The following is a 15,851-nucleotide window of genomic DNA, read 5'->3' on the forward strand; positions in this document are numbered from 1 at the left end:
GAAAATTCAGATTACGTGTGATGGTCAATATATTGATATACTACAGCAAAACCAAAATATTTTTACTGCCTGTTTTTTTTTTAAAAAGATAGTCGCTTTTCAGATGCATCCTTCCTGGATTATAGGTTCTGAATGCACTTAAGAAATCATGCACACCAGCACAGAATTCACCCCAACAATTTCCTAATATTTTTCCTGAGCATCTGCTAGTGTTTTCTTGAATTTTAATAATCACCCAACAAAAGTAGCACTTTAGCCAAACACAAGCAATTTCAATATAGATTACAGAATTGCCATTAGATTTCCGCTGCAGTATTTCGTTCACTCCCAGAGGTCAACAAATTCAGCTAAGACTAGGAATTCAAGTCACAAACCTACTGGTAATGATTTAGAATCATTAACAAAAAATCTGGTATGAAATTATTTAAGTCAAGTCCCTTGGAATTGAGAAGACCAAATTAATATTTTTATTAATATTTTCACTCATTACAACAATAAAACTTACCTTGGAGTCCACAGTAACTGCATAGCATAATGGGAGACAGCAGTGAAGATGTGGCAGATGTTTTCTTAGGACTAAAATTCTGCAAGGAATCATTTTTCGACAAATTATCAAACTGGACAAAGTAATTGGTAGAATAATAAAATTAATGTTATTCTTACTGCATATTTTTATAACATTCAAAACAGTTAATACTAAGGTTAACATTTTGTATTGCACTAATCATATAAACAATCCCATTTGTCTAACAAGGCCCTAGCTGCAATTTTAAAATAATGTGCTAATTTCAGTTTAAAACGAAGCTTTGTTGTTTGATGAAATTTAACAAGCATAAGGTACTGCATAAAGAAAAGTGGGCAAAACATGCATTCCAAACAAGTACTAAAACAGATTTAGATGTCTTTTGCTTTCGCATTCAACATGCCCAACCACTATAAAGCAGAAAATCACAAAAGGAATAAAGTTTGAAAGGTGCAACTCAAAAAGGAATGGTCACTAATACTTTGTCCAATTTTTTTCAGGTTCCCAAGATTGATATTCAGGCACTGTAAGCCATGACACTCAACCCAATTTTCAAGACATGTTTATAAACATTTGGGCTCATTTGCCTTGAATCAAATGGTTTGTTTACTGAATTATATGAAAATGAAAAAGTAAACAAATAATTTCAAATTAAACTGATAAAAATAGGAACAAAGAGCAAAAGGCAAACTCAGGAAGGACATTGGAAAGAAATAAAGGAATAAATTCATAAGTGAAGCAGTGATGAAAGCCACAAAAATCATTAAATAAACCACTAAGTGCAATAAAGTGATTTTTTTGAAAGGGATATTCTGGATGGATTCTGAAAGATGGCACCAGCCTCAATTTTAAGAGTGAAATAATTCTATTACTTTCAGAAATTTTTCACAAATAATTTCACAATACTGACAATTAATCCACATTATCAAATATCAACAATTGAAACTTTCTTCAATTGCTTACAATAAGGTCCTCAGTTGATAGCGATGGAGAAGTTGAGGGGGTAACGGCTTGATGCTGAACTCTTTGTCCTACAAAACAAAAAGTGAATTTAAAATAATTGCCTTGGTGGATGGGACCAACAGTCGTACATCACCAAAAACATTGTTTAGCAATACAAGACTGTACATAACCAGCTTCACCAAAAATTACACTGGGAAGTATTTTTAAACACTAACAATGAAACTTCAGAACCTATTCTTCTTTTCCTGTCTGCCAGGACAGATACAATAATAAATGATTGGCAAGAACTTGACACCAGCAGTATTTCTCACTGATACACAAGCAGCATAGACTTTAGCTTCACAGATGCCAACCTAATCTTAAGTGTCAAGCCCCTGAGAATTATCAAAGCATTGCACAACACAAGGCTGTCTCACAGGCAAACCAGGTCAAGTCCCATCCTGGCGAATAGCTAAAAAGATAGATTTCAGGTTACTGTCGTCATATACACCAGGGTGCAATGAAACTCCATGCTTGCATGAAGCTCAAATTAAACAGTATACGTGGTAATAACAGAATAGCAGAATGGTACAAAGATTGTCGTGCAATCTGAAGTAGTGCAAAAAAGAAATGCTGAAGTGACAATAATGGAATAACCAAGAGGGGTACTCAGCAGCAAGATAGGTGGAGGAGTAGGAAGTATTGAAGAAACAGGAAGGTTGCAGAGACTTTGATAGTTTTGGAGAATGGGCAAAGAAATGGCAGATGAGATTCAATATTGAGAAATGCACCGTGGTACACTTTGGAAAAAGAAATAAACGGGCAGATTATTATCTAGAAGAGGAGAAAATTCAAAGTACCGAAGTACAAAGGGACTTGTGGGTACTTGTGCAGGATACCCTAAAGGTTAACCACCAGGTTGGATCGGCGGTAAGGAAAGCAAATGCTATGTTAGCATTAATTTTGAGAGGTATAGTGTATAAAAGTAGGGAAGTGTTGATGAGGCTCTACGGGGCACTGGTGAGGCCTCATTTGGAATACTGTGTGCAGTTTTGGGCCCCATATCTTTGGAATGATGTACTGATGTTGGAGAGGGTTCAGAGGAGATTTACGAGGATGATTCCTGGAATGAAAGGGCTTACATATGATGAGCGTTTGTCAGCTCTTGGACTGTACTCACTGGAGTACAGAAGAATGAGAGGTGACCTTAGAAACGTTTAGAATGTTGAAAGGACTGGACAGAGTAGATGTGGCCAAGCTGTTTCCCTTGGTGGGTGAGTCCAGGACCAGAGGGCACCATCTTAGAATTAGAGGGTACTGGTTTAAAACAGATGAGGAGAAATTTCTTTAACCAGAGGGTAGTGAAATTATGGAATTTTTGCCATGTACAGCTGTGGAGGCCCGATCATTGGAGGCATTTAAGGGGGAGATAGATAGGTATCTAATTAGTCAAGGTATCAAGGGATATGGGGATAAGACCAGAATTTGGGGCTAGATAGGAATAATATTAGTTTAGCTCATGGAGCAGACTCAATGGGCCGAATGGCCTACTTCTGCTCCTTTGTCTTGTGATCTTGTGAAATAAGTGATTGGTTCAGAAGCTTGAAGCAGTGGGGAAGAAGCTGGTCTTAAGTCTGGAAATCCAGGCTTTCAAGCTCATGTACATTCTCCCAGAAGGTAGAAGGGAGAAAAGGGAATGGCCAGGGTGGCAAGCATCCTTAACGATACCGCTATCCTTCCTGAAGCAACGCACCATGAAGTGACAAGCGTGGGATGGACTGGACTGTGTTTACCTCCCTCTGCAGGTTCTGTCGGCCCACAGCAGAGCAGTTGCCATACCAAGCCGAAATGCAACCCAATAGCTAATAAACCCATGCCCCAAAATCTTTGCCAACTGTCATTCAAAAGCAATCAAAAACTATTAAAAATATTCAAAAATTTAAAAAATCCAAATCAAAACTAAAACTTCTGGGACAAATCTTGCTGGCCTGATCCTCTACTCAGAATCACTAGCATTAGTAACCTCACTTGCTTATCTTCATGAAGAGGATCTTTCATTTCCCAACTCTTATGGCACAATCTCAACAGGAGGAATCCTCTAGCAGCAGTGAGAAAACATTGCTTTTGGAAATCTTTGAAGATCATCCCAGCTATACTTTATGTGGAATCCATCACAGTGCTGCAGGCAAATTACTGACAAAACCCAACCATTAAGTTTAGTATTTGCATTCAGGAAGTATCTCAAACTTGATGGCACTTGCAGGAGGGTAACGGCCATAAGTTTGGCAAGGAATTGAAAGCATTTCCTTGCATGCCCAGATCAAGAGTATCAAAAGAGAATTAGCAAAATAAGAAAAGCACTTAGTATCCACTATATCACAGCAAAGTTTTCCAACTATTAATCACTGTGGGATATACCAAAGATTTGACCTATATAAAATCAGTCTTTATTTTGAAATCTTAAGGGGGAAAGTAAAATCAAGAGGGGGCCTGAAACTGCTAACTTTCAAAAAATTCAAAAAGACTCAAGACAACAAAGCACATCTGTTTAATAGAGAGGCAAGTATTTTGGTGAAATTTAAACTAAATACACGCACCAGAGAACACAAATGTGGTTCACCAAGCCTAGCTGGTTCTTAATCACCTGGAATGATCACAAGACAAGGGAGCAGAAGTAGGCCATTCGGCCCATTGAGTCTGCTCCAAAGAAAAGAGGAAAAAGAAATGAGAAATGGGGGGGTCTGCTCCATGAGCAAAAAAAAAACTATTCTAACCCCAATTTCCAGCCATATCCCCGTATCCCTTGATACCTTGACTAATTAGATATCTATCTATCTCCTCCTTAAATGCCTCCAATGATCTGGCCTCCACTGCTGTACATGGCAAAAATTCCATAATTTCACTACCCTCTGGTTAAAGAAATTTCTCATCTGTTTTAAACCAGTACCCTCTAATTCTAAGATGGTGCCCTCTGGTCCTGGACTCACCCACCAAGGGAAACAGCTTGGCCACATCTACTCTGTCCAGTCCTTTCAACATTCTAAATGTTTCTATGAGGTCCCCTCTCATTCTTCTGTACTCCAGTGAGTACAGTCCAAGAGCTGACAAACGCTCATCATATGTAAGCCCTTTCATTCCAGGAATCATCCTCTTAAATCTCCTCTGAACCCTCTCCAACATCAGCACATCCTTCCTAAGATATGGGGCCCAAAACTGTACACAGTATCCAAATGAGGCCTCACAAGTGCCCCGTAGAGCCTCATCAATACTTCCCTACTTTTATACACTATACCTCTTGAAATCAATGCCAACATAGCATTTGCTTTCTTTACCACCGATCCAACCTAGTGGTTAACCTTTAGGGTATCCTGCACGAGTACCCCCAAGTCCCTCTGTACTTCTGTACTTTGAATTTTCTCCCCTTCTAGATAATAATCTGCCCGTTTATTTCTGTTTCCAAAGTGTACAACTGCACATTTCTCAACATTGAATCTCATCTGCCATTTCCTTGCCCATTCTCCTAAACTATCTAGGTCTCTCCGCAACCTTCCTGTCTCCTCAATACTCTCTACTCCTCCACCTATCTTGGTGTCATCTGCAAACTTAGCCACAAAACCATTTACTCCATCATCCAAATCGTTAATGTACAGAGTAAAAAGAAGCGGCCCCAACACCGACCCCTGCGGAACACCACTAGTAACCGGTAGCCAACCAGAACAGGATCCTTTTATTCCCACCCTTTGCTTTCTGCCAACCAGCCAATGCTCCACCCATTCTGTTATCCTACCTGTAATTCCATGACCTCTCATCTTATTAATCAGTCTCTTGTGTGGCACCTTGTCGAAGGCCTTTTGAAAGTCTAAATACACAACATCTACCACCTCTCCCTTATCCACCCTGCCTGAGATTTCCTCAAAAAGCTCCAATAGGTTGGTTAGGCAGATCTTCCCTTCACAAAACCACATTAGCTTGGACCTATCTTGCGTTGCACCTCTAGGTATTCCATAATCTCATCCCTGAGGATTGATTCTAATAACTTTCCCACCATAGATGTCAGACTTATAGGTCTGTAGTTTCCTTTATGCTGCCTCCTACCTTTCTTATACAGCGGAACTACACTTGCGACCCTCCAGTCATCCGGAACCCCGCCGAAGTCTATCGATTCCTGGAAAATTATCACCAGTGCCTCTGCAATCTCTAAAGCCACCTCCTTCAGAACCCGGGGATGCACCTCATCCGGTCCGGGAGACTTATCAGTCTTTAGTCCATTTAGTTTTCCTAGCACCTTCTCTCTAGTAATCTTAACTGAACTCAGTTCCATTCCTTGAGACCCCTGACTATCCGGTATATTGCTGATGTCCTCCACAGTGAAGACCGATGCAAAATACTCATTTAGTTCCTCTGCCATCTCCTTATCATCCATTATAATCTCTCCCGCACCGTTACCGATTGGTCCAATATCAACCCGTGTCTCTTTTACTCCTTATATAGTTAAAAAACCCTTAGTATCCTTTCAAATGTTATCTGCCAACTTCCTTTCATAATTCATCTTTTCTTTCCTAATGACCTTCTTAGTTTCTTTCTGCAGGTTTTTAAAAGTTTCCCAGTCTTCCGTTTTCCCACTAATTTTTGCTTCCTTGTATGCCCTCCCTCTTGCTTTTATTTTAGCCTTCACCTCTCTCGTTATCCACATTTGTGCCTTTTTTCCATTCAAAACCTTTTTTCTTGGAATTTATCTATCCTGCATTTTCCTTATTTCTTGTAGAAATTCCATCCATTTCTGCTCAGCCATCCCTCCAGCTAGTTTACTCTTCCAATCAATATGGGCCAGCTCCTCTGTCATGCCACTGTAATTTCCTTTGTTCCACTGAAATATCGATACAACAGTTATCAGCTTCTCCTTCTCAAATTTGAAACTGAATTCAATCATATTGTGATCACTAGTTCCGAATGGTTCCTTTACTTTTAGTTCCCTAATCACCTCCAGTTTGTTACACAGCACCCAATCCAAAACAGCCGATCCCCTGGTGGGCTCATCAACAAGTTGCTCCAAAAAGCCGTCCCGTAGACATTCCACAAACTCATTCTCCTGAGATCTACTGCCTTGCTGGATTTCCCAGTCCACCTTCACGTTAAAGTCCCCCATAATTATCTTAATGTTGTCACTCTGACACGCTTTTTCTATTTCTAACTGCAGCTTATAGTCCACATCCTGACTGCTATTAGGGGGCCTATATATAACTGCTACTATTGTCCTTTTACCCTTGCTATTTCTTAGCTCCACCCATCAGGATTCCACCTCTTCTGACCCAATGTCCTTCCTTTCTATTGATTTTATATCATTACTAACCATCATGGCCACACCACCCCCTCTGCCTACCCGCCTATCCTTTCTATACACTGTGTACCCCCTGGACATTTAGTTCCCAATCAGCCATGACCCGGTGATTGCCACAATGTCGTATTTATTAATCTGTAGTTGTGCCACTAGGTCATCTACCTTATTCCTAATGCTACGTGCATTTAAATATAGTACATTTAGTCCAGCATCTGCTACTGATTTTGTTGTACTTCTATTGTTCAGCATATTATCCCAACTTTTCACCTGCCTGTCCTTCTTGCCATCCTCACTGCACACTGTCTTGGATTTGTTTCTATAAACCTCCTCCCTTACCCTAACATCTTGTATCCTAACATCCTGGCTTCCATCCCCCTGCCAGATTAGTTTAAACCCTCCCCAACAGCTAAATTAAACATTCTCGCCAGGATATTGCTCTGCAAAATAATCCCAAAATGCATCATCTAAAAGTCAACAAGACTAGATGAAGAGGGCCAGAAAGCTAAAGTTGCTGATCCTTACAGGAGCAATTAGACTGCTGAGCTAAAAAAAGAGACCACCCTAGTAACTGGACAACTGAAAATATTGATGAAAAGTTATTTGCTTCCAAGGGAAAGCAAGGAACCATACACTAAAGGATAACATTCAACTCAGATCACACGGAATAAGAGAGCAACATTTTCCCATTTACAGGTGTTCTCCAGGTTACAAATGCCCGACTCAAGGACATCTTGTACTTACAAACAAACACTTGGGAGACTAGCAGGATGAATTGGGATAGATTTGCTGGCTGCTGCAGGCATCTTCTGCCAAGTGGGAATGGAGCACTTCCGAGCACTTTTTCTCCCCACCCCTTCCAACCCACAATAAATCAGGGGCTAGGTCTAGCCAAGCAGAGCTGGGAGCACCAAGCAGACTCACTGCATCAGTGAGGCTAGCTGGTGGCCACTCTTCCCACACCTACTCACTCTCCCATCACTACTTCTGTGATAGTCTCTCTCACACTGTTTTTGCTCATTTCTGACTTGTAAACAGTTTGGGTTATGAACAGTTTTATCCTGGGAACTGCCTATAATTGCAAATTCCATAAATCTCATTAAAACTATACTTACTTCCAATTTACTTTCAGTACATCAGAATTTCTGACAAGACCATTTTTTTTATATACACCATTATGAAGCAGACAATATCTGCACTTCCCCAGTGCTGTTACAAGTTCCAAGTTGTAATGATTTGAAAACTTGAGGGAAATCCTGAGATGGTGTTCCAATGCTGCCATTGCCCATTTTGCGGGTGGAGGTTGCAGGCTTGAGAAAAATCAAAAAGCTCTTATGAAATGCTGCAATGCATCTTATAACATTGCAGCTATAGTTCACCAGTGGGGAGGGGGATGCATAATCAGTAACTTTGTACAAAATCACAAATTTCTGGAATTATAACAATGTGCAGTTGTAGAGCCCCTTTAAACGTTGAAAAATACCCCAAAGTCCTTCACAAAACCCATGATTATCTGCCATTTTCTACAGAATTGAAAAAGAATAGCTAGTGTAAAGCATTGTAAATGCAAAATTGAAAAGTAATCCAACATTTTCCAGTTGCTTCTAAACTGAATTTTCAGATTACATTTCTCATTTACATAACTCAAATGCCAACTGGAAACTACACAATTTATCCAGATGGTTTGATTCTCACCTTTACAAGACTGCCCTTCAAACTCCACCACACAACCAAAGCTTTGTTATTTCCTAAGTTCCAAATGTAATACATCTCATTATTACAATATCGAATTAAATACAGTTCTTAAAATGCAATACATAAGCAATTACCTTCAATGTGAAAATTTTGCTGAAATTCTCCATTCACTTGCTGCAATAATCCACCATTCTTTTCATTGATTCTACCTCCACTGTTAATTTTTGATTGGTGAGCAGAATCAGCAAAGTATTCCTTGGCTAGCTCACAAATATTAAAGTTTCTCCTTTTTGGTAAGCTAGCAAATCCACCTTCTAACACAGATTTATTAACTGTAAAATTAGGACGTAAACGTTCACTTATGATGACTTCCGGGGTAGTATCCAAGATGTTTTCCATCTCAATGTTGCCACTTTTTTATAATCTATTTTCTGACTTGTACAAACTTTGCAGTATCAAATATAGAATAGCTAATTTTCTTTTCTGATATTTCCTTGGAAGGTAATCCTTGTATTTAAAAACCTGAAAAGTTAAAATAAAAAGTTTACAAATACATGAAATCTTTAGAGTTAAGCAAACAACACTGATCACAGAAAATACCTTCGGAAAACTGCTAATGTTAACTTGAAGTTCAGATTTCTGTGCTACATTGTGTAATCTAATTGCGCTTACAGCAAAGAAATCTGAGCTTCAAAGTAACAAATAATTAGTGGAATCCAACAGTAATTCCCCTGAAAGTAATGAGTTATAAAATCTTTGAAAATAATTTGATTTGTCATTGAGGTTTAAAATGGTCAATATATGTATTCATTCTAAAGCAATTTATTCACCCATTTAAAACTAGTTGAGAAAATGATAAACCAAACACCACATAAGGAGAATTTAAAACACCAAGTCAAATAATAAATACAATATTTGAGACATATGCAGTTAAACAACTGCTTGCAATTTAACAATTTAAAACAAGTGGAGTAATCCTAAAAGGTTAAACACTTTTGACCTTATGACCTCAAATCATTTTTTCCATTTACAAAGCACAAGTGGAGTTAGCTACGTACAGCTACTAGGTAAAGTATTGGTTAACATATGCAATGGAACATGCAGAAGTCCACAGGGAGGTTTGTGTTTTATCAGTGAAAGGCATAAAATGGTATGGGGGAGAATGGGAATATAGTACTGAGATAAAGGATAGCCATGACTGCAATTAACAGCAGAGTAGACTCAAATGGTCAGATGGCCTTCTATTATTTTCTATATTTCAAACTACAGCCTTTCTTGCTATGTCTCCGTTTATGAAAACATAATGGTCTTTTAGGTCTTTGTATACCTGCATTTGAACTTTCTGCAAATAAGTATACAAATCTCTATCCCGTTTATGCACATCCTTCAACTTCTATTCCAGTTTTTTCCCCTTTACACTTAACACATGAAGTTGCAGCTGCCACCTAGATTCCCACCCAATTAACCCTTACTTCTTTAGTCTTCCACTTTTTACTGAGCACCTTTTCACATTATGATACAGTGCACTCCTCCAGCCTCAATTTACACTATAAAAACTATCACGCACTGACCCCTGGTGGACATTATGGTTAAAGACTGAAGAATAATTCAATTTTTCCAATGAACCCACTTTCTATCCTGTTTACTTCCTTAAATCTTGAGCATAAAAATTTGAAGTGTTCCTGAAATAACCTTTGAGAATTTATATCCACCACAGATAACACATTCCCTTTACTGGGTCAGTTAGTTAGAAAAGGATCAAACACAAATACATGCATTTCTAAGCACTTGTTAATTTTATTTGAATCATGGAATCCCAAGTCTCCCACTATGAATATTAAATAAGGTGGTTGATAGTTGGCTAACTTAACCTTTCCTACATCTTGGACATGGGAATTACATTGACCACCTGACAATCTGAAGCATTCAGCTGTCATAAATTACAGTTAAAGACCACTACCACCCCTGTCCATCCTGCTTTAGTATAATATTCTCATTTATCATTTTTAAACAATTTTTTGATAGAATTCAACATCATCTAAATAGGTTTTGCCTTTTAATCTTTAGGAAGTCTGCCCTCTCAAACTGTTATTTTACTATTCACTGATCGAAACCCCATTCAGTGACAATTTCGATCCATTTCTCAGATTTACTTTTAGTGTATTCTGTCTTTTCACTTCCCTAATCATAGGGTTCAAATCCTGTTTCAGATATTACAAAAATACCAAGATTGAAAATTTGGTTTGAATTTCAGAGAACATCAGCAATGGAGTGATTAAAATCAGGGATGCACAAGAGATTGAAGCATTGAAATCTTAAGTTCATAAGACTGCAAATGATTACACAGGGGACCAGGCCATGAAGATACTTGAATTTTGAGAACTTTATAACTTAAGCAGTTAGATTAGCTACAAGTACAAGGATGACAGTGAACAAAACTTGGAGTTGAGGCAGACAGGAGGGTACTTGAATGAGCAAATCTTGGGCAAGAATGAGGGTGTTTCCAGTAGCAAATGAGCTGAAACAGGGTATCAGGCAATTTTGAGATAGTTTTGGTGATGGAAATTACTTGTAGGCAGAAGTTTATTTTCACGTCAAGCAGAACAATAAGGTTACAAATAGTTTGCCTCAACATCAGAGCTGGCTGGATGAGAAATATTGGGGTACAGAGCTTGTGGCTAGGACCATAACACCAGCTTCAGCAGTCTATTTAATAATAAACCAATACCAATATTTAATTGGAAGAAATTTTTGCTCAATATTGAATATCAGAAAGTTCATGATAAAAGTCATGTCCAGTGCAGGGTCTTGAACCAAAACATCGACTCTCCTTGCCACCATAAACGCTGCTTAACTCGCTAAGGTGATCCAGCAGTTTTTTTTTTAAACTCTACAGCATCTGCAGTCTCGTTTCTCTACAAGATAAAGCCAAATGCCCTCAGCACTTAAATGAAACTACTTTTTAAGATATCACTGTGCAGTTGCATTAAGAGAATAACAGGTCAGAAAACAGTAATTTGATTTAAGGGATTTAAACTTTGAGTATATGGCAACAGCTTCATTCATGGAAAATACACCACTAACACCCTACCAATGCCTCCATCACAACCGAGATGCAGAATTGTACCATCCTAAACCAGGTTCATGTAAAATCCATCTACTTATTCATAGGATGTGGACATTACTGGTAGTACTTGTACTTATTGCCTAATTTGCCTTGAACCGAGGAGCTTGAGAGATGTGCACATTTGTGGGCCTGGAGTTGCATTTAAGCCGCACACAAGGGTGGCAGAATTCCTCATGAACAGTAGTGAACCATGCATTTATATAGGCCACCTCCAAATTACAAACAGGTTCCGTTTTTACAGACGTCCATAAGTTAATTTTGTCTAGAAGTCAGAATCATAGAAAGTACAGCACAATACAGGCCCTTCAGCCCACAATGTTGTGCCCACCTTTAAACCTTGCCTAAGACTATCAAACCCCTTGCCCCACATATCCCTCTATTTTAAATTCCTCCATATGCTTATCTAGTAATCTCTTGAATTTGACCAATGTACCTATCTCCACCACTGCCTCAGGCAGCGCATTCCATGCCCCAACCACTTTCTGGGTAAAAAACCTCCCTCTAATATCTCCCTTGAACTTCCCATCCATTACTTTAAAGCCATGCCCTCTTGTATTGAGCATTGGTACCCTGGGAAAGAAGCACTGGCTGTCTATTCCTCTTAATATTTTGTATACCTCTATCATGTCTCCTCTCATCCTCCTTCTCTCCAAAGAGTAAAGCCCTCGCTCCCCTAGTCTCTCCTCATAATGCATACTCTCTAAACCAGGCAGCATCTTGGTAAATCTCCTCTGCACCCTTTCCAACACTTCCACATCCTTCCTATAATGAGGTGAGCAGAACTGGACACAGTACTCTAAGTGTGGTCTAACCAGAGTTTTTTTTTTAAAGAGCTACAATATACAAAAAACACTGATATGGTAACCACAGTATTGTAACGAATGGTATCAAAAAGCACACAAGAGAACAATTAGTAAAGGGGGGGGAAGGAAGAGAAAATTAGTTCTGGCATTCCTAGGGACCAACATCAGACTTTTGAATTTATTATAGGAGCTCGTTCATATGTAGGGGTGTCAGACATTCCTAACTACAATCCACTAATTTCATGCTCACCACTAATAACCAAGATTTGAATTTCTCAGCTGCCAGGTTGCAATTCAGCTCCATCTGGACTAATGGCTCAGAGCCCTGGCCACCAGTCCAGTAACTTAACCGTTATATGGGCTATTCGAAGTAGAGTTTATTGTCATGTGCACAAGTACATGTATGCACTGGTGCAATGAAAAACTTACTTGCAGCAGCATCACAGGCATGTAACATCAGATGCACAACACTCACAGGAAAAAAAACATGAATTAAGCAAGAATGCATTACCCAGGTTAACTACCAGGTAAAGCAGCGAGGCATGTTTGACCATAAACCACCATCATCATCGAGCGGCCGGACAAACCGAGGGAGTCCCGTCCCTCCCTGTAACGGGGAGACCTACAAACAGGGCCGCTCCCACCTTTTGGGGCGGCCTTTATGTCAGCATGGGACAATTCCCAAAGTGGAAGGCTATTGGCCGGTGAATAAATCCTTAATCTCTACCACCAAACCCAAAAGCACTTAATCCCATTTGTTTTTGTGTCACATCAGGCTTTCCCTTGCTTAAATTCCGGCTAAATAAATTAACCTTCCTTCTCTTACCGTCGAGGGACAGAATTCATGACAGTAACTAATCACCTAGAGCTCTTTTCACCACCCCGGCCCACCCCGCGAAGGAGGTTAGTTAACTAGTGCGAATTTGGGCCACTGTTTTGCAGCAAGGCGCCATTCCCTCACCGTCGGCAGCCGCTCTCCGACCGGTAGACGCGCGCTTCCCGCCACTGCCGACTCCAAACTGAGCTCACGTGGCTCCGTTGCTCGTACCGGCAACCCTCCCACTGCGGCTGCGCCCATTTAGCCCCGCCCCGCCTGTGAGTTAATGGACCAATGGGAATTGAGGACGCGGGAGAAAGCCATTCAGCCCATCGTTCCGGAGAGCTGGCCCAACGTTTCCACGTCAAGTGGGAGAATTCTATTTGGATTTAGTTCTCCGGCACGAAAAAAAATGGACTAATTTTGATCGACTTGCTTCTGACTCAAATATTTACTGCCGCAACTGCTCCCGAAAGTGCAAAGATGAGGAAGACGCATTGGAAGGGTATGCTGTTGGACTTGCATGAGGTAGGGCAAGAATACCTTTAAGCACAAAAATACATGGACCTATTGGGATATTGCGTGCTGTATATTCTATGTAATTCATAAGTTGCCTTTTTTCCCCCATAGTTTCCCCCAGTGGTACACTTTACCCACTCAAGAGCCCAATAAGCTATGCTGCTCCTGCGGTAAATGTATTGAGACACGTAAAAGTTTTGTCCATTTCTCCTCATTTCCACGTGAGAAAAAAATCTGTTAAAGCTATCAGTCTATATTCTGCGCTGAAGGCCTCCAGCTTATTAACATTTTTGCTTACTAACATTCAATAGGCTTTTCCACTGGAAGTTTGTAGCTATAAGAAATCGTAAACAATGCAGTGCCTTCTGTATTGAATCTTAGAACCATCTGCAGAGCATAAGGAATAGTGTGTCACCGTAACCAAACAGATGATCATATTCTTATTGAGAAATATGGAGTCTAAATCAGTAAGCCCAAATTCTGGTATTAATTCAAAACCAAATTATTTATAGAAAGTGAAATAAAAAAGTATTAAGAGAGTGAGATAAAGGACAGTAACATGTTAAAAAAATGAGTATTAAAATCAAAATGATTCATGCATGGGTAACTCAAATACTTTTTTTCCAGGCAGTTTTGCCATTATTCCCCATATGCTGAGAGTAACACATGTAATTTACATTTTCTGCACTTCTTTTAAGCCAAAGCTATACAAAGGATATGTTCGTATGGGTAGGTCATGTAGGCTGAAGTTCAATCATCCCAGCAGATGGTGCAGGATTGCCTCAGTGCAGTATCTTGGGTCAGCTGCATCATCAATAAAATTCCTTCCATTAGAAGGTTAGAAATGGGGATCTTCACTAATGATTGCACAGTGTGCAATTCTGTTCACAACACCTCAGAAAATGAAACCATGTTTATATTCAGTGAGACCTAGATAAGTAAGTGCTGATAAGCAGCATGTAGCAATCATGTCACACGTGTGCCAGGCAATGATCACCTCCAACAAGAGAAAATCAAACAACTAGCCATGACATTCAAATGGCATTACCATTACTGAATCCTCCACCATCAACATCCTGGGGATCAACAGTGACCAGAAACATAACTGAACTTATCACATAAATACAGTAACCACAAGGGTAGGTCAGAGACTCACTTCATGACACCCCAAACCTTTCCACTGTCTAAATGGCAGAGTTCAGGAATGTGATGGAATACACTCCATTTGTTTGGATGAATGCAGCTCCAACAACACTCAACATCACCCAGAACTAAACAGCCCACTTGGTTGGCATCGCTTCCACTACCCTTGTCGGTCACTCCTTCCACTACTAGCTCACTGTTGCTGCTGTCTATACTTCATACAAAACACATTAAAGTTATTTACAAGGGCTAGTCCAACAGCCCCACTCAAACCCGCAACCACTACCACCAAAAAAGGACAATGGCAAGAAGCCCATAAGAACACCACCACCTCCCAATTCCCTTTGATGTCAAAGGCTTGGAAATATATCCAAGTTCATCTTCACTGGGCCTTACTCATGGAATGCTCCACCCAATGGCACAGTGAAAATACCTTCACCAGAAGGATTGTAGTGACTCAAGAAGGCCACTCACAACAAGGGCAGTAAATGCTAGCCTTGTCACAGTAGTGTAGCGGTTAGTGTAACGCTATCACAGTGCCAGCGACCCAGTTTCAATTCTGGCTGCTGTCTATAAGGAGTTTGTACGTTCTCCCCGTGACTGCGTGGGTTTCTTCGGGGTGCTCCAGTTTCCTCCCACATTCCAAAGAAGTACGGGTTAAGAAGTTGTTGGCATGCTATGTTGGCACCGGAAGCGTGGTGACACTTGCTGGCTGCCCCCAGAATACTCTATGCAAAAGATGCATTTCACTGTGTGTTGCGATGTACATGTGACTAATAAAGGTATCTTGTATATTAATTTCTAATGAGGAAATTTAGTAGTAACTTAGACTTATTACACTATTTAAAACTTTTTCTGGTAAATTTAGTGTGCAGCTATTCATAGTTGTATATATGATTGGTGAGTAATTCAATGAGACATTAGTGCAACTAGCACATCTGCTGGAG

The 15,851-nt window shown here is 39.8% G+C and overlaps 1 protein-coding gene across 3 annotated transcripts in view; it reads right to left on the reverse strand.

Moving 5' to 3' along the window:
* Positions 1–13,477, reverse strand: part of tdrd1 (tudor domain containing 1) — a 69,993-nt gene extending 56,516 nt beyond the window's left edge. The window contains exons 1-4 of one of the 3 annotated variants that reach the window (XM_052027595.1): positions 13,387–13,477; positions 8,630–9,017; positions 1,487–1,554; positions 506–584 (exon numbers count right to left, since the gene is read on the reverse strand). In XM_052027595.1, coding sequence (XP_051883555.1) covers positions 506–584; positions 1,487–1,554; positions 8,630–8,894 — 412 coding nt within the window. In that variant the 5' untranslated portion in view covers positions 8,895–9,017; positions 13,387–13,477. The remainder of the gene's footprint in view (positions 1–505; positions 585–1,486; positions 1,555–8,629; positions 9,018–13,386) is intronic. The other 2 variants (XM_052027593.1, XM_052027596.1) reach the window with 2 other exon arrangements.
* Positions 13,478–15,851: the final 2,374 nt, after the last annotated feature.

Source organism: Pristis pectinata, chromosome 12 (genome assembly GCF_009764475.1).
Source record: "Pristis pectinata isolate sPriPec2 chromosome 12, sPriPec2.1.pri, whole genome shotgun sequence".
NCBI classification, from domain to species: Eukaryota; Metazoa; Chordata; class Chondrichthyes; order Rhinopristiformes; family Pristidae; genus Pristis; species Pristis pectinata.